General features: G+C 40.5%; 2 protein-coding genes across 2 annotated transcripts; both read right to left on the reverse strand.

Moving 5' to 3' along the window:
* Window positions 1-11,514: 11,514 nt before the first annotated feature.
* On the reverse strand, window positions 11,515-12,330 carry LOC138056137 (uncharacterized). The gene has a single exon (XM_068901969.1). The coding sequence runs from the start codon at window positions 12,328-12,330 to the stop codon at window positions 11,515-11,517; it is 816 nt and encodes a 271-aa protein (XP_068758070.1).
* Window positions 12,331-12,712: 382 nt separating this feature from the next.
* On the reverse strand, window positions 12,713-14,049 carry LOC138056138 (ATP-dependent DNA helicase RecQ-like). Its single transcript, XM_068901970.1, has 3 exons — window positions 13,772-14,049; window positions 13,293-13,366; window positions 12,713-13,047 (listed from the first exon to the last, which is right to left on the reverse strand). Exons 1-3 carry the CDS (start codon window positions 14,047-14,049, stop codon window positions 12,713-12,715), a joined length of 687 nt encoding a protein of 228 aa, XP_068758071.1.
* Between the last annotated feature and the right edge of the window lie 5,951 nt (window positions 14,050-20,000).

Genomic DNA, 20,000 nt, shown 5'->3' on the forward strand with positions numbered 1-20,000 from the left:
GTTGTATTCGATGCTAATGACACTCGTACTTTCAAACTTGTCTGCTGTAAATGTCTTGGGATTAATAATTTAGTTAGATGTTCTGATCTTCTGATCTTTTGTTTTTGGAAATTACCAGCAGGGAGGCATTGGAGTAGTTAGTTTTCATGTTCATTGTGTGGGTTGGGTTGGGTTGGGTTGGGTGGGTGATACACCTTGCAGGGGACTTAATGTTCTATTATGTTGTCACCTGCCTTTGTTGGCAAATTGATTAAATAAATAAATTAGAACGCTGGAACAACTATTGTCCCACAATGTCTGCACAATGTCTGCTGAATAGAGCCGGACATGCCATTTCTGGAACTGCCCAATCGCAGTATGGCTTTTAAAATTTGGTGGCTAATTTCCCGCAAAATCATACAATAATGAGTCTCGTAAGCCTGTAAGGTAGAATGTGAATTAACACTTTTAACCCAGCACCAAATACAGGCCTTGGTTACTATTGTTGAATAGAGGCTCTGATGCTCATCAAAAGATGTTAAAGAATGTTAGCAAAGCCACTATATACATGTATTATAGATTTACTTATACAAACAGGAAGCAAACACGAAATAGTACAAAATACCACTAGTTACAATGGAAAGCAGAGAATTTTATCCAAGTTGTGATTATTCCTTAAAGTCTACTTTTTATTTGGTCTTATTCGTACCTGAGAACAGTTTAAATGTATGCAAGCCATGAGAAGTTAATTCGCTATTAAGGCTACTGAATATGTGATATTTTGGCGTTTGGTAGATGCAACATTGATGCCAAGAGAATATTAAATTAAGCAGCTGCCACACTTTACTTAAACAAATCTATGCATACTCCTTTATGTGTTATAGTGCATTGGTTGTGGTTTAGGTGGATCAAAAAGCAGTTGTAGCTCTAAATTGGCCTTCAAGAACATAGTAAAACATGCTCCCATTGGAGTGGCTTAATACCACAGTAGTTAGAGCATTGTGGAGGAAACACAGACGTCAATGGGTTCAAATCCTGTTGGATCCACCTGAATTTTTCAGGTGTCTATAAGAGACAATTGCTTAAGGTGGCTCAAATCGGTTTCAACTCTTGGAAGAGACCTTGTTTGGCTTGGCTTTTGAACTGGGTGACCCCAATTTTTTATTGCACAAAGTGATCAGCAGACCAAGATGAAACTCTCTGCAAAGTTTAAAGAACGTCTGTGAAGTGGATTCAGAGCTAGCTTAAATTTTCAATTGTTTAAGCTGGCTCTGAGTCCACGCCACAGACTTTTTTTTTAACTTTGCAGAAAGTTTCATTCTGGCATGCTGATTACATTTCAGAAATTAAAAATGGGGATCACAGGGATCGTTTTGAGATAGGAGCAGCTAAAGCCAAAATATGGGGTTTTTTCAGGGGTTTCCTTTTGCAACAGTAACTTTTGTCATCACAAGAATGACCAAATCTTTTTCAGCAATAATTGGTGTTTGATATGGTACCATAACATGGCTGTTAAGTGATAAAGTGTTGTAGTATCAATCCTTCTAATAAGAACGTTTTGAAACTGGTTTGAGCCACCTTAAATTGTCCAGATGAGTGTGAGGAAAAGTACACTGGTGGCATGGTACCACAGGGTAGAAGTGAGGAGACCATTAATCGCAAGGGCTTTGCCCAGAGGATAAGGTCCCAATGTTGCCAGTGAGCTATGGTGGTGATTATATGCTCCAAGTTTTGTGCTGTATAATCTGTCTTTCTGATGAATAGTCCAGGGAGTGTGTCAGGGAGTCGGTCATAGTGATTTATTCCACGCAAAGTTTGTTGGAGAGTCGGTGCGGGAGACAAGGGAGGCACTCCATACACCTTTACATTTTGTTGAACTTGGCACCAAATGCATGAAAATTCTCACCTTCCATTTTGTTATAAGGTGAGCTAGTGGCTTTTGTAAACCTTGCCCCGTTTACTAGGGGTAAAACAAAGGCTAACGAAACTTAGCCTCAAGCTACAAAGTCAACTGTGTTTAACTACAAATTTATTGCCCTTTTAGCATTCACTCATTTACATCGGGTGTGCAAAGAGCTACTCTGAACACCTAGAAGGAAACTATTTTTTTTTTTACAACAGATTCTCTGCGCTACGATTGGTTCAAACGGATAAAGCTTGCTCATTCAAGGTCATGTCAATCATATCTGACAAGTGTTACAAAAAAACATGTGGAAATTGTCCCTAAATATTGACAACGTTTGTCTGTAAAAGCAAAACAATAACATAGTCTCCAACCTTCCCCATGCAGATTGTGAACGAAGCTGCATGACTAAAGGAGACTTGACAACTATAGGGCAATAAAAATTATATAACTCAACAGTTTGCTATCAATGCTTCGTCTTAATCAAGTTCAGTTTTAAAATTGTCCTCAGTTGGGTCCTTGATTCAGGCTCTCGCAGCAACTGAAGCATCCCGCACTGGTCTCGGCCTGAATACTGGTGCACTCGGGTTTAAAGAAGTTGTGGCTGTGTTTGTACACTTGTCACGTACTCTGTCGCAGGTCAGCTCAAGAGGGTACGGGTGCTGAACTGGCCTTTCTATAATTCCGTTGGCTGTCTTAAGTTGGACTGCGCGAACGTTTTGTCCTTCCCAGGGAAGATTTCGTTCACCATCACCAGTGGCCAATGTCCACGGTTTTTGTTCTCACTCTTCACAATCACGACGTCCCCGATCTTTGGTTGGAACTTTGCTGTTTTGTGTGTCATGTTGTGACGTTCTCTCAGTGACATCAAATACTCCTTTTGCCATCATCTCCAAAGGCTGTCTTTACACGCTTTGAGATATTTGACACGCTTGTGTAAGTCCACTTCTTTGAATCTCCACGCTTCCTTTTCTGGTAGGTGATTAGTGCACTGCAACAGGAATATAGAAAGTGAGAGAAGTGGCATGTCTACATCATCTTCAAGGTAACTTAACAGGCGTCGATTTATCTGTCTCTACATCAAGAAGCACTTCGCTCAGCTCGGTCCAGCTCAGTACGCCTCCCCCAATAACTTTATACATGACTGATTTCACAACGCCAATTAACCACTCGAACTGAACCCCACCTCCCCCCCATCCCGCCCACCAGGGAGCGCGCCTCAAGTTAAACTTCCAAGAGATGTCATATACATCCAGAAGACCTTGGAGACGTTCGTCTTCTCGCAATTGACGGAACCACTTTCCTGCCTTAATGAAGGTGTCTTCATTGTCCGAGTAGATGACTCTCGGTCTCCCGCGGCGAGTGATAAGGCGCTTGAAACAAGTTATGAAATGGCTTGTCTCCATGCTGGACAATAACTCTAGCTAAACTCCCCTAGGTAGGCTACAGGAGAATATTGCTAGATAGGCTTTGCCTTCGCTTTTCTTACGCTGCTTATATTTGAGTGGTCTTGCAGGAGAATATTGCTAGATAGGCTTTGACTTCGCTTTTCTTACGCTGCTTATATTTGAGTGGTCTTGCAAAATCTGCGCCTATAACTTCAAATGCTGCTCCACCAATTGTGCGATCTGTGGGGAGTGGTCTAGTTTTCGTGTAAACAAGGCATCTGCTGGCAGATACACTGGAAACTTTCGTTGAATTCTTCTATGGCATTCGAGTACACCGTCAGCATTTAGAGCAAGGTTGAGCGCCTGTCTGGTCTGTTCGAAGTCAGGGTTTTGCCACCACGCCTTCTCTTCTTGTAACTCGTCACAAGTCAATGGACCCTTGCACTTGTTGTGGGTACAGAAGCGTCGCACCCAAGCTTGAATGCGTAGAGCTTTATGTAAGTCATGGCACTCGAGGACGGTGTCGAACCTGTTCTTCACGTATTTCCCTGTGTCCTTTGCTAGGGTGAGGACACTTCTTTGATAATTTTTGCCTCTTCTTCTGAAGTTTTCGTTTTCTCAGTGGCTGGGTTCTCTGGCCAGGCTTCAGGGTCTTGCAGCCACGACGGCCCATTCCACCAGAGCTCTGCATTGGTTACCATGCCTCCTCTACTAGCTAAATCTGCCGGATTATCAACTGTGGGTACATATCTCCACTGAATCCCTGGGTGTTGTCTTATTTTATGCATGCGGTTGGCGACGAACTGTCGGTACTGGCCCTTTCCTACAATCCAGCAACTGGCGCGTCAAGTTTGACGAACTGTGTATGGAATATGCAATAATCTTCTCGACAACGTCAAACAAAGGTTGAATTATACATCTCTTAACAGTGAAGTACTGGAGGAAACCATTGTAGTGCTTTGTGGCAAGGAGTGGCCGAGCTACAAGTGAGTGGTTTTGTTTGATAACACAGCTAGTTTAATATAATTTACTGTCTTATGTCACGCATGACCTAATGAACTTCTATCCGAGATTTTAAAACAAAACTTTGTTCTTTGAAAAGCGTTTAAAAAATTATAAGTCAACGTGGAATTTCATCCACAACACCCTATGAGGAAGGTGGCGTGATAATATTGTCATGCTCTCAGTCAAGAGGAAGTCTGCGTGAGGTGTTACTGGTAACTTACATTGATGAGACCGACTCGTTTTCGTTCTTTTTTTTTTGTTTTGTTTTGCACCCATCAAGTGAATACACTTTAGCCTAAACCTCTTAATTTAATGCCATTAGACATATACAGTATTGTGAAAAAGTAATGAGAACGTAATTCGACGAAATGCGCGAATTTCGGGGCTTTTCGACGAAAAATGGCGAATTTTTGTCCAGCGCGAAAGTTCGCAGAAAATTCGTCGAATTTTCGCAATGCCTATTGTTGTAGTTGACGCGAATTTTCGAGCGAAAATTCGCTTTGACCGATAATTCGTTCCGAAATTTCGAGCGAAAATTCGCATTCACTGATAATTTGTTCCGATATACCGAGCGAAAATTCGCTCTTCCCGAATTTTCCTTCGAATTTTCGAGCGAAAATTTGTTGTTTTGGTTTAGTTTCTGTGGGTATTACCAGCGAGCACAACACCAGAATGTACGGGATAGAAAGCAACATCTCACCCTGTTAAGTGCTTTTCTTTCAAACTTTGCAGGGTATGTTACACTGTGAAATGTTTTGTGCAACTTGACTTGCCACAATGCCAACAAAACATTGCGAGAAAAGTTGCACGAAACATTTCACAGTGTAACGGCATCTTTACACTTGTACCAGAACCCAGGCTCTGCACGACGTTGAGATTCTTTACTCATCACCATAACGACAAATTGTATGTTAATTCAAAGCTCACAGTTGTCGGCTGCGAAGTCTTTTACCGCTGAATTCAAAGTTTCTCATCAAATGGAAATGGAATCATTGATGTTTTTTTCACTGTGGTGACTTGCCCGTCGCCTGCCAAAAAGTTAAAAGTTATCCTGAAAATTGGTAAGTAAGCTCTTCATACGTATAAGACATCATGTCAATAAACACTTCTGGGTTATACAAATGTAGACCCGGGAATCATTTTTGCCGCTGTGACGCTACAAGATAACACTTTTATATTTACAGGCTTTGCATTGTTGACAACAGTTTGTCCTCACAACCAAAGGATTGAAATTGCATATGTTTTGTCGAGTCTTCTCTGCCGAGAAAGATGAATAAAAACACATTACAAAGGGCGAATTTTTAGAGAATTGAAACGGACACAACTACTGAACTATGTATTTCCAAAATACATGGACTGATCATCAAAGTGCAGTCAAAGTGACTGCAGTTGTTTACAAAACTGAACAGCCGATCGATATGTGATCAATCTTTACAAACCACACTACGAAAGACATTCAAGAACTTTCAGGATGTTTTCGTTGATCATCTTAACTGCAATACAATATTTCTTTTTTTCTTGCCATGAAACAAAAGACTTTACTAAATATCATTGCATTTTTTCCCTTTTCCCCCCGCCCCTCCCCTTTTTGTGCCTGCCATGCAGGCTATCAAATATTTCAAGAACAAATCATACGTCACGATGAAGTTGATGAATTAGGGCACTTTTTGGCATTAAACACTCATTAACCGAGGTTAGCTTTCGGATTTTTTCACATTACTGCTTTTTCAATTTTTTTCTGTTTTTCTTTTGCATGGTTTGCTGGCTCGCATTGTTTGCTAACTCTTTTAAGTCTCCATTTTAATCATATTTTTAGCTGGAGTATGCAATGTTTGTAGATAACTCATCGGTGCCTGAAGTTGGGACAAGTCGAGCAAGTATGAACCGTACTGGTAAATCAAATGCTACAAAAGGTGTCCATAACCACTATAATGAGTACAAAGAATTCCACCAGCGTGAAATCGAAGGACATATATGTGCTTCCTCTATGGTTATGCTTGGAATGACGAAACCAGATGGTAAGATTAAAAATGCAATGTGTGGTTCCAGAAAATATCCATGCCCCCACCACGGAAGACTTTTTGATTTGCACCCCCCTCCCCCCAGGATTTTCCGTTCCAGGGGGGTCTTTGATGACCCTACCTCCCCTCAGGAATTTCCAGAATTTTTTACTTATAAAAACGAAAGTGAATTAGTTACGTAATTGCAGTAGAATTTTATTACAACAGTGTAAACATTAAGGTTAACTTTTAGAAAAATATAACGCTTTGTTAAGCTCATTATCCAGCTAAACTTTCAGCTTGTGCGCTATCAACTTTGCAAAGCTTAAACATTTGGGTTGCACGTCGACTGTTTCACGTTTTTGTGCGAACTTCGATGAGAACATTTCACTTGCTTAAACAACTTCGCAAACCATAGTAAATAAAACAGAAACTTACAAGGTTCCTTTGTCTACACATTTTGTCAGTTTCTTCAGGTTGATTCTTTAATATTTAGGGACCACACATGTTGACGCGGTAGGTTTCGTGAACGTCGTCACAAAGGCGATTGTTTTACGAAGAATATTATTGACGCCAAAATAATCCATCATATTTGTAAACTTAGATATGGCGATTTATGTGCAGTCTTCAAATTTACTGACTCTCCAGCAGTCCTTCTCGCCGGTAAATGACACACAGCCTCACTGTTGCTTGCCTTTGAGCCACGGATGGAAGCGAGAGGGCGACTGTTATCGTTTTTGGCGCGATTTACTTCCTCCAATGAGTAGTCAAACTCCTGTTTTAGAATTTCCAGTTTGACATAACGAACTGAACCTCAACAATCGTTTCCCGAGGCCGCAACAAATATTGCGTTTACTCAAAGAAGAGAAAACTTGACTCCCGGTTCCTGTCCGTGATCTCAATGTCACCCACAAAAAAGAAAGTGTTGTTGCACACAAGCGTTGAGATGGTGGGAACTTGCGTCTTATCGCATTTTCAATGAGTTACTACCCCCAGTGAAACATAAATCCTATCAAAAATGTGTTTACTGCATGTGAAGGTAGCGAAAAGTGATACTCAAGTGAACGGAAGTGTTGGTTGGACAAAAAAGAGACAAACGTGGAAGTCTGGAGACGAGACTCCAGTTGAGACCGCCATTTTAAATGTTTTGAATCCGTCCCAAATGAAAGACACATTGTTCTTAGCTTCGGGAGATTGTAGCACTAGCTAACTCAAAGAAAAACGGAAACATTGAAGCTAATAGTATTAACTTTATCTCAAAACTGACTTTTGTTTCAAAACATTGTCCGATAGTGTGTTTTGTGCTTCAGATAGATCGTATGTTGCTTTCAATGTTTTGTATGTGGTTCGTGACCCTTTGGTTTAGTTTCCCGCGAAACCCCCCTACCCCTTGGAAATTACTGCCCTTTAACCCCCCTCTCCCTCGGAATTTCCAATTGTCTTCCGTGGTGGGGGTATGGATATTTCCTGGAACCACACAATCAACTTACTTCCCCTAATCCCCTTTCAGTCACTTTTTTGCAAAGTCACCTGCCTTAATCCTTGAATTTAATATAGTATGGGAGGCGTGGTGGCCTCATGGTTAGTGCGCTCGACTCCGGATCGAGTGGTCCGGGTTCGGGGCCTGGCAGGGGACATTGTGTTGTGTTCTTGGGCAAGACACTTTACTCTCACGGTGCCTCTCTCCACCCAGGTGTATAAATGGGTACCGGCGTAAAGCTGGGGGTAACCCTGCGATGGACTAGCATCCCATCCAGGGGGGAGTATAAATACTCCTAGTCGCTTCATGCTAATGAAACCGGAGATAAGCGCCGGCCTGATGAGCCTTCTGGCTCGTAAGCGGAGACTTTACCTTTTTTTTACGAGTGTAATGACCCGTGAGAAAAAACCTTTGCAATATTACCACCTTCATTCTATTTTAAAAAATCTCTGTTTCTAAATCTTATTCAGCTGCTTGTAATTATTGTGTGACAGATGTTCCCAGCATTGACATCCCAAGTTCGAAGGAAGATAAGTCCTTAAGGCATAAGTGGTTGATGGACCTTTGTTCCAAGTACATCGATAAATTTGTGGTTAGCACTCACGAGGTGACAGTTCTGGTCGTGCAGACCAGAGAACTACATAAAGCAAGCCAGCAACCATTCAAATGTCGGGAACCAAACTGCCAGCAGACCTATGTCTATCACTCAGGCAGAGTCAAGTAAGTTTTTGCTATTAACATGTATATGCTATAAAAAAAAATCATGAATCTCTGAGAAAGTAGGTGAATATGACCGATGGGAGCTACTTTTTTTTTTAATTCTCTAATAATATTGCTATTTGTTTTTTATTCATTATATGATAATATATCTGTTTTACCAGACATAAAATGGTACCATAACAACAACAGAAGTAAAAAGAATGGTGAAAATTGTATAGCTTGTGTAACAAACAAACACAATTGTGCATCAGAAAATATGTCTTTAAGGTTTTAGGGATATCAAGTCCGTTGACTTATTATCAGCTCAATCTTGTCTAATTTTCTTAACAGACATGAAATAGATGCCCATGGCCTTCGTGCTGAGTCCAGTACAGAGGAAAGAGATTCATTCGGGTACTTCAAGTGCAGAGCAAACTGTGGTTATGTGTTCAGGACCAAGGCAACAAGAAACAGGTTTATTGCTTGGTTGTTAATAGGATTGAGGGTAATAAAAGGGAAAACAATTAACTTAGTATTATTACCCGTCATAATTCAGGGCCTCAAAAGGGAGTAGGGGGATGCTTTTGCCCCATTATTCATTATGTTTTACCTGTTGTATTGTGTTACCTGGTTTATTAAACTGAATCCCCCAAGTTAGCTAATTCTCAAATTTCCTCATGCCATATGGAACATGCCCTGGCATGTACCCCCCACCCCACCCACTTGCATTCACATCATTGGCTTTGGCTTTAGATTAAACAAATTGCCTCCCAGAAAGAATCTTTAATTTTATAATACATTTAACTAATATAGTTGACTCTTGTAATATTTGGCTTTTCGTTGTTGTTGATTGCAGACATAAAAGACAAACTCACCCTGGGCAGAACGAAACTGTTACTGCAGACATATGTGACGAGTTTCCCCCACACGATTATCTGTACAATTATCACAGAGGGAAACTTGCTTTTGGGCTCATACTTATAGAATTCAATGATGCTATTAAAGAGGGGGATGGTGATAGGCTATTTGACCTTTATAAGCTCGCTCTCTTGTCTTACAAAGCTGGTGGCCACCACAAATATGCCTATGTAGTCTTGTTATACCTTGTGAAAGTAGTTTCTCTTTTGTCAAAGTCTGAAGCGTGCCAATTGAAATTGAATCGTTTTTTTAATAAGCACGGTGACATAGATTGAAATATTCCATTTGATCTTGAGTTAGAGCATCGTAATAAAGTCGTAAAAGGTGTATGGAGAGGGTTGGGAGCAAACTTGACTGAGAACAGTGCACAGCGCTTGGCACGTTGCTCAGAGCTTCTTGAATTACTGATGACATCTGTTGATGTTGACTGTAAATTGTCTCGAGGTTCCAAGCAGACAGCTCAGGGAAGGCCAGAGGATGCAGTTCAGCAAATCACATCTGACCTCATGGACAAAGAGGTCTTTGTTTTCAAGTTTTCCTCCAATTTGCTACATAAGCTTGATTACCGAGATCTTCACAAGTGGTTAAGTGATCTTCTAAAGAAATGGGAGTCAATCTATGAGCACAATGAGTGATCCAAAGGGACTAGGTTACTCTAACATGTAAAAAGGGTATGCCACTGGTGATCAAAGGGAATGTCAACAAACGACTCTTTTTTCCAATGCTTGTTTGAATATTAAATTTTACAATTCTTTTTGGTATGTTTTAAATTGAAATGAATGTTGTATTTAGTTCTTATTAACCGAGCGGGAGGTCTGTATGGGAGAATCTTGACTGAGGTCGCCAGTACAGACCGAACGCAGTGAGGTCTGTACCAGCGACCGAGGTCAAGATTCTCCCATACAGACCGACCTAGCTCGGTTAATAAGATGTTTATTATATGGCCAAACAAGAATTAATTCGTTTAATGTAACTGGTTTGTACTAACTGACATTTTGCTTGCGAACGGCGATGAGTGACGAAGACCTGAACTTAATTCTGTCAAAGTTTGCTCGTCATCCCCTCTTTTGTCATCATGCTGTTTGGCAATTCCATAAAGAAATATTGCTAGAAGAAAATACTCAATATTTTTGCATTTTAGTATGCATCTTTTCACCGCAAAACATAACCGGTCTAGATGCCGGTCTAGATGGGAAAATCTAGACCGCGGTCAATATCGATTTTAGCCAATCAAATTCGTCAATTTGGTAGTTCCCAGTCCTTGTGAGACAGAGCCATATAATAAAGGCCCATAATAAAAGACTGAGATAAAAATCTGCACCCACTTTGTTATGTAAAACCTCAAAGTGAAAGGTAACCGTCCCAGCTTTTCCCATTTTGAGTTCCAACCATGGATCATGTCATGCACTATGTCTCCAATTGAATTTTTGCTTTGGTGTGGGATATACCAATTGTCATTATGTATACTTAATCCAGTAGAACACATGCGGTCTAATATTATTTTTTTTTAAAAATGATAAAATTTCTTGTCATTTGAGTCTGCTCCAGGTTCCTTGCTGGTTTGTCATTGGCTCACTGTTTGATAGGTTCACCAGGACAAGTGAAAATAATTATAAATAATTTTGAAGTAAAGTCGTCTCAAGTGCCCGGGTCACTGCTTCAAAAAATGAAACCTTATTAGTTCATGAAGGGTAAATGAGTAAGCTCAACATAGTATCATTCAAATTTATCCTGCATATTGTATTTACACAACAGCGGATCATAATGTAAACAAATAAAGCCATTTTCACAACAGCAGAAATATAAACAAGAATTCTGCTTGACATATCTTTTCAATTAAAGGAAAGGAAAAACAGCTATATTTTAATTAATTAATGCCAGAAACAAGGCTTATTGTTGTAATTAGTAAAAAGTTACTGTCCAGGACATGATTATTGATCTGGCTGCAATAACAATTATTTTTCACTTTCAAATTTATTAAACATGTACTCAGCTTGGCAGTCCTTGCTGATTTCTCTTTACTCTAAGAAATAAACTGCCTTATTTTTAAATTAATGTCAGAGAAGAGACGTGTCTTTAAATAATAAAAGGTAATAAACCATGACATGAGATGTGTACATACATTTTGTAGACTTATAATTATCATAAGATGTCCATTTTCTCAAGGTCGTCATCAGCTTCATCAAAGTATCTTTCAAAATTTTCTGGTTCCCATGGTAACAGATCAAAAAAGTCAGGAATTTCAGAAATAACAAGTCGATGAGTGTTATCCATGTGTGGTAGATCTCCAAACGTTTCTTCGATTATTTCTAGAATTTTCATGCAGTGATTCAGTGAGTACACGGGCAAGCATTCAAAAACATCCTTAATGGTAAACAAGCGATAACAATTTTCTTCTATGTCTCTGACAAGTTCCTGGGAAAAGGCATGCTGTGATGCAGCTCCAAAGGCATTATCATCCTTCACTTGCACCAATTCTGTAAATGCTGCTCTGATGTCAGCTTTGTCTTCATCACTGACAGGTCTAGTGAGAGCGGGTAATGATGCAGGTAAGGGAGACTGGTTTTCAAATTGTACCAGCTCAGTGCAGCCTTCATTGCAACATTTTGTAGCACAGTAAGAACAGCAGTCATGTCCTGGACTTACAGGCTGGATTTCGCTGTCAAAATTCTTGTACAAAGCTACTCTATAACAACCCTCACATTTTACAAAGTCTTTGACTTCATCTTCACAATGAGACAGTTGCTGACCATAGTAAGTGATTATAAGGTGTGACTTGATGCCATCACGTCCTGCTCGGCCAGCTTCCTGCAACTGGTCTAATAAATTTCGTGCGGGACCCCAGTTAATGATGTACCTAACATCACCAAAGTTTACACCCATAGTGAGAGCAGTACTAGCTACGATTATACTTTTTTTTGACTGCTTTCTAAAATCTGCTAGAAGTTTCTCCTTCATTTTGGGCCAACTGACAGAATGGAAGATTTTAATAATGAAGTTTTCATAGTAATACGTGACAAAATATGTGACATGCTAAACACCCTTACTTGCAGTCCGAGACTGAATTGCTAAGGGCGCGGCTCAACGAGATCGGAGCGAAGGAGCTGTGCTGCCGGCTAGGCGCTCGGCCCCTGAGCACGACCCATATATGACCTCGGAGCACAGCACCACAGCCTGATGGAATAGGCTGTGAGTCGATTTTGCTGAGGGAGGAAAACCGGAGTACCCGGAGAAAAACCCTCGGAGTCAGGTTGAGATCGACTAAAACTCAGCCCACATACGATCTCGGGGCCGAGAGTTGAACCCGGGTCGCAGAGGTGGAAGGCACTGTTGATAACCACTAAGCCATCCTGACGTCTGATGAGCCAACAGGCACAGTGGCATGTTTACCTAGCTTGAAGAATAGCAAGTTGACCACAGTTGCTATATCTTTAAGGGTGTTGCAAAAGATTATGGTCTTGGGTGTTGTGTCTTCTTTCTCTTTCACTTCCTCCACGAGCCAATCAATTTGTTTGTCCATGTCATCCTTCTTTACTTTGGTGACAGAAATCCTGATGTTTGGTCTGTGAGGACTAATAAAGATGTTAAGGACATCTTCATGTAAGGACAGCTCCCTGCATATTGTGCTCTTAGTTGTATCATCAGCTGTCCCAGTTAAAGCAAGAATGGGAGTTCCTAAATAAGTAAAGAGAATGATAATTATTAATCACTGTACTGTTACCATGAAACAAAGGACGTGTATGTATAAGTAAACAGTAAAAATATATTTGCAATGGTTTTGACAAAGCTTCTACAGTATAGAACCTATTACTTTACAATAGTCTTCCTCCCAATACTTTCATTATCATTTCCAACCTAAAATGTCAATTACCCCACTTTCAGGGTTTAAACATATGGGATGATAATTAAAATTAACTAACCTTCTTTGCACAAACATCTCAGAACAGCAAGTTCTCCATAAGCTTTTCTGAAAGCTGTTCCCTTGGAGTTCTTCCTAAAATGAAACGATAAAGCACTTGTCATAATCAAACAAAAGCAACTTATGATCAAAGCGATAGATGTGATTTTACTCTGATAATCTTGAATCGCATCCATTCAATCTCAAAGATCGATTCATGCTAGGGTGCGAACAAGAATTACAGTTGTGTAAAATTTCCAGTGCTACACAAGAAAACAAGTTAGAGCTTTCTACCTTTTTCCTGTCCATGTATCGACCGTGTGCGATTCGTCCACCACAATAGCCGAGATGTTTCTATGTAACTTCGATTTGGAGTCCATCAACATTGCTCGGAAGGGCTTCTCTTTGACTTTTTCGGCGGTTGCAAACACAATTTTGAAGTTACATCAGCGAATGTCATCGTTCGATAAATTGGCTAAATCTTTCGCTGGGTAGCCCAACAATTCCATCTCCTGCAACTGGTCGTCGATAATACTTTTCAGTGGTGAAATGATGAGAATCGCCGCATTACCATTTAGCTCGTAGTTCTTCGCGCGTACAAACATTTGGTAAATTAAACTCTTGCCGTATCTGGTTGGCAAAACCGCCAGGACATCTCTGTCGGCTAAAAGAGCCCTTACTGCTGATTCTTGCTCTGGTTTTAAAACAATTTCTGTACCACTTGATAAATTCACATCTCTCAAAGCACTCTCTACGACATCCGCGTCTACGGCTGCCATCTCGACTTTTTGTTGAAATGTGAAACGCGCATTTCAATATGTTACTCATACGGCTCAGCCAATCAGGAATTTGCAGACGCCAGCGTCCGCAGATATGAACAAAAGGGGGTTCTTAGAGCAGGCGTCCCCAATCCCCCTCCCCCTTTCACCTTCCTCCCTATTCCCTATCCCCTACCCCTACCCCTTTCGACGCCTGCTACGCAGGCTAAAATTTTAGCTTTCACTTTACGGTTCGGTTAACTACACTTTTTACCGAGATAGTGTGATGAATATAGCACTCGTTTACTGATTAAGCCTAAGCGCACGTTTCAGTGATTAGGCCTAAGCACTCTTTTAAAATTTTAGCTATCATTTTATGCTTCGGTTAACTCAACTTTTTACCGAGATCATGCGAAGAATATAGCACTTGTTTACTGATTAAGCCTAAGCGCTCGTTTCAGTGATTAGGATTTTAGCTTTCATTTTACGGTCCGGTTAACTACACTTTTTACCGGGATAGTGTGATGAATATAGCACTCGTTTACTGATTAAGCCCAAGCGCTTGTTTCAGTGTTCCAGTGATTAGGCCTAAGCACTCTTTTAAAATCTTAGCTTTGGAGCTATTTAGCTTTCACAACATGGACCATGGATATTCTATTCTCTCTAATGATATGCAGTTCTCAATCTGTACGACTCGTAAACCATTGTTTCACGACTCGTACGGGTCGTGGACTTGTATATACACCCCAAGTCCCTCTAATGATGTGCAATTCACAAACTGTACGACTCGTAAGCCATTGTTTCACAACCCGTATGAGCCGCACGAGCCGTACGAGTCGTGGACTTGTATATCCATTTTAAGTCCCCCAATGATATGCAGTTCACAAACTGTACGACTCGTAATCCATTGTTTCAAGACCCGTACGAGTTGTACGAGTGGCACAAGTCGTGAACTTGTATATACACTTCACCAACTGTACGACTCGTAAACCATTGTTTTACGACCTGTATGACTCGTACGAATCGAACGAGAACAACAACTCTCGTCAACAGGTCGTCTGCATAGAAACTTTGGCGCAGCCGCTCTACTTTTTCTGGGTATCTCACAGCCCAGGTCGCAAGATGGCACTCAAGAACCCCGCCTAGTAAAAAGGGTGAGGGGGCGAGTACAAAAAGCACTCTTGTGAAGCAGTATGTCTGTATGTCTGTGTTCAAATCAGTTTGCCAATGAAAACGGTGGGTCTCCTGCTAGGACTACTGGGTAAGTTCTCTGCTGGATAAGTACGTCCTAGAGTTTATTTTAATGCAGGTCCTGGATACAAACAATCATTCAGCGATGGTGCGTCAGGTGTCGCTCGAGCTGAGGCGTCATAAACAATCCGCAGTTTCGTTGTCTCGGCGGATTCGCGAAGCACGGTCTTATGCGGAATGTAAAACTCCTTCTCTGGCTGGGATACAGGGGGCGCCTTTTCGCCCTCTGTTAGCTGCTCTTGAATTATTGCGTCATATTGGGCTGTCATTCTTTTACGTTGAAGTTTCTTGCTTAGGTTCTTCAATCGTTTTAAAGTACCTTCCTTGTTTGGGGGTAGTGGTGCATGGTTAGCTTTCCAGGGGAGGTTGGTTTGTGATCTGTCACGTCACGTCTAATCTGCACAAGTTTTTATGGTCACTTTTACTCGTCTGGGTTAAAAGCATGATGTTCTTGTCAAACTCCTTTCCAGGGGACATAAGAAACCATCCAAACTTTGTGAGTTCCGCGATTGGATCATTTTCTTTTCCGATTCTTGGCTTGGTCTCTGTTATTATTCTGGCGTACTCCCCGCTGCCAAGCACAAAGTGAACCGAAAGAGAAGCTTTCGTGTTGTCATCGTGGACTTTTATGCCATTCAAGTGTGCGTACCTTTCAATTAACGCGTGATAATTAGGATTCTCAATGGACAGCAGTTCTGTCTTGTTTACTTTCGTCGCTTTGACTGACAGTGAGAATTGATGGTCAACCGATTTCAATTCAAGGTCGTAGACTTAGAGTCTGGCATGCCTCGAAGACAACAGCATGTCAATTGTCTTCGTCTCGATCTCAGCGGGTTTCATGCGAAGAAGTGCTATCAATTTCGCAGAGACGTATGAACTGCCAGCACCAGAGTCGATTAGTGCCCTGCATTTGATGCCGTTCACTTCTATGATGAGAACTGGAAAGAGACCTTCTCCATTTTGATTTGTTGTTAGAGCAACTCCATGAGGTTGTTCATGTTTGCTTGTCGGGTCAATTCTTTCACAAAGCAACGTAAGGTGACGCTTGCGACAATGTTGACAGGTCGATTTGCTGGGACAGTGTGACGCGCGATGGCTACCAGATACGCAATTGAAACATAAACTCTTATTGAGCAGAATTTGTCGCTGATCTGACAGATTGGTAATTTTATTGCATTTCACAGCTTTGTGGTTTTCACCGCAATACACGCAACCACACTGTTTGTTGTCATCTCGGCGAGCATGGTACATCTTGGTTAGGCGTGGATTTCGTTTAGCTGGCTGCTCTTGTTCGGGGTTCCTCCTAGTCCACAGTCGAAATTGCTTTTGAGAGTTTCGAAAAATCGCAGCTCTCCCAACCTGGATCATTTCGGACTAGATCCCCACGAATTGCTGGCAATTTGTCCAGTGTCATAGACACTGCTCCATTAACTTGTTCAAGTTTATTCATCGTCTGCAGGGCGTGCACGCAATATGTTAACTTCTCAGTGAATTCGCCGATTTTCTTAGGACTGGTGCTTGGTATTGAGGGGAGACCTAGAATTTCTTTAGTGTAAGCTTTCACTATCTCCCACTCTTTTCCGAACTTCTCTTGTAAAATGCTTTTTGCTCTGTTGTATCTTTCGGCTGTGAAGTGTAACGCTTCCACTGTTCGTTTCACACTCGCATCAAGCAGTTCTTGAAGATAGCAAAAATTTCTAGTACGCTGGTTTTATCGATAGTTTTGGTAAACTGTCCCCAGAATCTAGGCCAGTCCATAAAGTTGCCGTCAAGTTTCATATTCACCTGGCAACTGGGGGTGGATGTTGATTTTGTAGTGTAGCTTGAAACTGGGCTTGCAATTCCATTTTTGTTTGGTGTAGTTTTCCCTCGAATTTCAGCTTCTCTTCTTGAGCAACTACCTCTGCCTGCTTGTCTCGTTCATCGAACCATTTCCGTACTTTAGACACTTCATTATCTGCTTCTCCCAACTTTGCGTCGAGTAGAGCGTTCCACTTTTCTATGTCAGTCATTGTTTCCTTTGCTGCAAGTTTCTTTGCTTCCACATCAATTCTCATGCGTGCTATTTCTGTAGTGATAGACTTCAGGGTCAAAATCTGCCTCTCAATTACTTCACGCGTCCCAGCGTCCAAAACAACGTTCGTTTTTGTCATTGTAATGTCCAGTTGCATAATCTTGATATCTAGGTTTTCCGCTGTCGGTTCCATCTTGACACTCACAAAATTCAGAGGTCAAAATTATACTCAAAATTGGTCCTATGTTCATCTACTTCAGAAAATTGTCGCATTGCAGGAGGTGCCATGTTTTGTAAACCTTGCCCCATTTACTAGGGGTAAAACAAAGGCTAACGAAAACTTAGCCTCAATCTATAAAGTCAACTGAGTTTAACTATAAATTTATTGTCCTTTTAGCACTTACTCATTTACATTGGGTGTGCAAAGAGCTACTCTGAACACCTAGAAGGAAACTGTTCTTTTTACGACACATTCTCTGTGCTACGATTGGTTCAAATGGATAAAGCTTGGTCATTCAAGGTCATATCAATCATATCTGACAAGTCTTAAAAAAAGCACCTGGAAATTGTTCCTAAATATTGACAACGTTTGTCTGTAAAAGCAAAACAATTACATAGTCTCCGACATGGCTAGTTTTTATTGTAGAAAACAGTGAATCGTTATTTGGTTTGGAAGATGAAGTAAACGATGTGGGGTCAAACCAAAAAGCAAACCTGTTTGTCTAATCATGCTCTTCAGAGATTTCTCGGTGTAACATTTCTTATGACCTTCCATTCCAAGGGTGAAGATTTCACATAATTTTTCATACATGTATACATCTTTTAAAAGTTTAGGGTCGTTGGTGTCTAAAAACTGTCGAATCATTAATCTTCTAGTGGGGGATAAAATCCTAGCTACACTAAAATAATCGTGGTATGTCATAAAATAAATAAGGCTACATGTAGTAATGTTTTTCACCCCCTTGTAACATTACTGTCGTTCCTTATCTTTTTTCAAACATAATGAGCTTCACACCAGAAAATATGTTTCAAGTCGACTAGAAAGCATTAGATTTTCTTACAGCTTCTGATTTCGGTTTTAATGACCAACCTGAACTCATGCCTGTTGAGAAGATGATGGGGGAGGAGAAGAAACAGAATCTTTTTTGTCAGATGTTTGATTTGTCTTCAATCACTTTGGCCTTGGAGTTGGAAAGCGGAATTGTGGCTGCTCTGGCTGGTCCTCTAGATCAAATGGTTGAGTGCCAAATTCAAGAGGCGGGTATTCCAGTCCCTGAGGAAAAATAGTACAAGGAAAGTCAGAATAGAAAAAGAAAAAAGCGACAAAGCATCACAAGAACAAAATTTAATCTTCAAACAACGAAACCGAGTCACGAAACCGACAAAACCCAAGTCGCCGCCAAAAAAAAAAAAAACGATGAAGCTGGATGAAACGGTCAAGGTTGAAGTCTTGCAATAAGGAAAGGTAACGCTAGAGAGAGGGGTAAAAAAGATGCTGTTCTGAAAATGGCCAGTTATGCATACCACTCAGTTGTTTCACTGTCAAACTTTGGCATTCGTAGACCTTCATGGTTGCTTTTTGGTGTGGGAAAAATTATGGAATATTCAGAAGAAATTTTCATCACGGTTTGATACAATTGTTACCAAAAACAAAATTTACAAATAGCATAAACGTTCAAAGTATGTTTCTGATGCAGCACTTAAGGAACAAATGAAATAAAATACCCCAATCACTGCAGTCTATGACATAAAAATGTAATGAAGGTTGCAATTTATTTAAAAAAACTAGTTTTGGTCATAAAAATGAATAGATACTGCTTACTGTGTCGTTAAAGTGGTTGACATCTTATAATCATCCCAAATGAAGTACAATGTATTCCTTTACGCACTTAACTTGCAATTACGTACCTGTTATTTAACTGTAATATCCAAACAGCTCTATAAATGGTACAGTATTTGTAAATCTATATACTGCAACCAGTTCAAGAGGTGGCTCATAAAGAAAGTTATGAATTCAGACAGCTCTAGATATGCAATGACTCAAATTTATGAACTTCAAACAGTTCTAAAAATGACCCATAAATTACAAAAGTCTTACTTCACTGCAAAAATGTCGTTAAAGCGAAGTTTTCATGGCCGTAGCCGTGGTTGTTTACTAACGTCCCTGTTATTAAAAACCATCAATGATTTGCCAGATAGTAGGTAACGTTATTGTTTACAAGAAAGCCCACGCTCATTCAAAAAAGGAAAAAAGACAAAAGCGAGGAATTAATCCACTGACAACCACATAGAGGACAGCAGTAAATTTGTCACAGATGAACTTAAATAAAAACGTCCGCCATAAAACCTGTAATATCGATTGTGGTTCTCAAATGTACATTAAAAAATGTGACTGATTCACGCGCAGAGTAGCTCCTTGTATCAGTAACTTTTTCAAAGACTAACCAAATTCAGTTTATAGTGTATTAGCATTGACGACTGCCAATGTAAAACAGTTGGACGAGATAAGTCCCGCCTACATTTAGTTATTGGTTGAAAATGACAACCCTGATTGACATGCTACTTACAGACCAAAATCTTCCCTGGATCGCGTGAATTTTGCTTAGGGACTGCGGCTCCAAGTTTTCAATGCTTTCCTTATAGCACCTTTGACAAACCTACGACTTTTAACATCTATAAATATATCTAGAAAATGAGACAAAGATCA

Source organism: Montipora capricornis, chromosome 7 (genome assembly GCF_036669925.1).
Source record: "Montipora capricornis isolate CH-2021 chromosome 7, ASM3666992v2, whole genome shotgun sequence".
Taxonomy (NCBI): Eukaryota; Metazoa; Cnidaria; class Anthozoa; order Scleractinia; family Acroporidae; genus Montipora; species Montipora capricornis.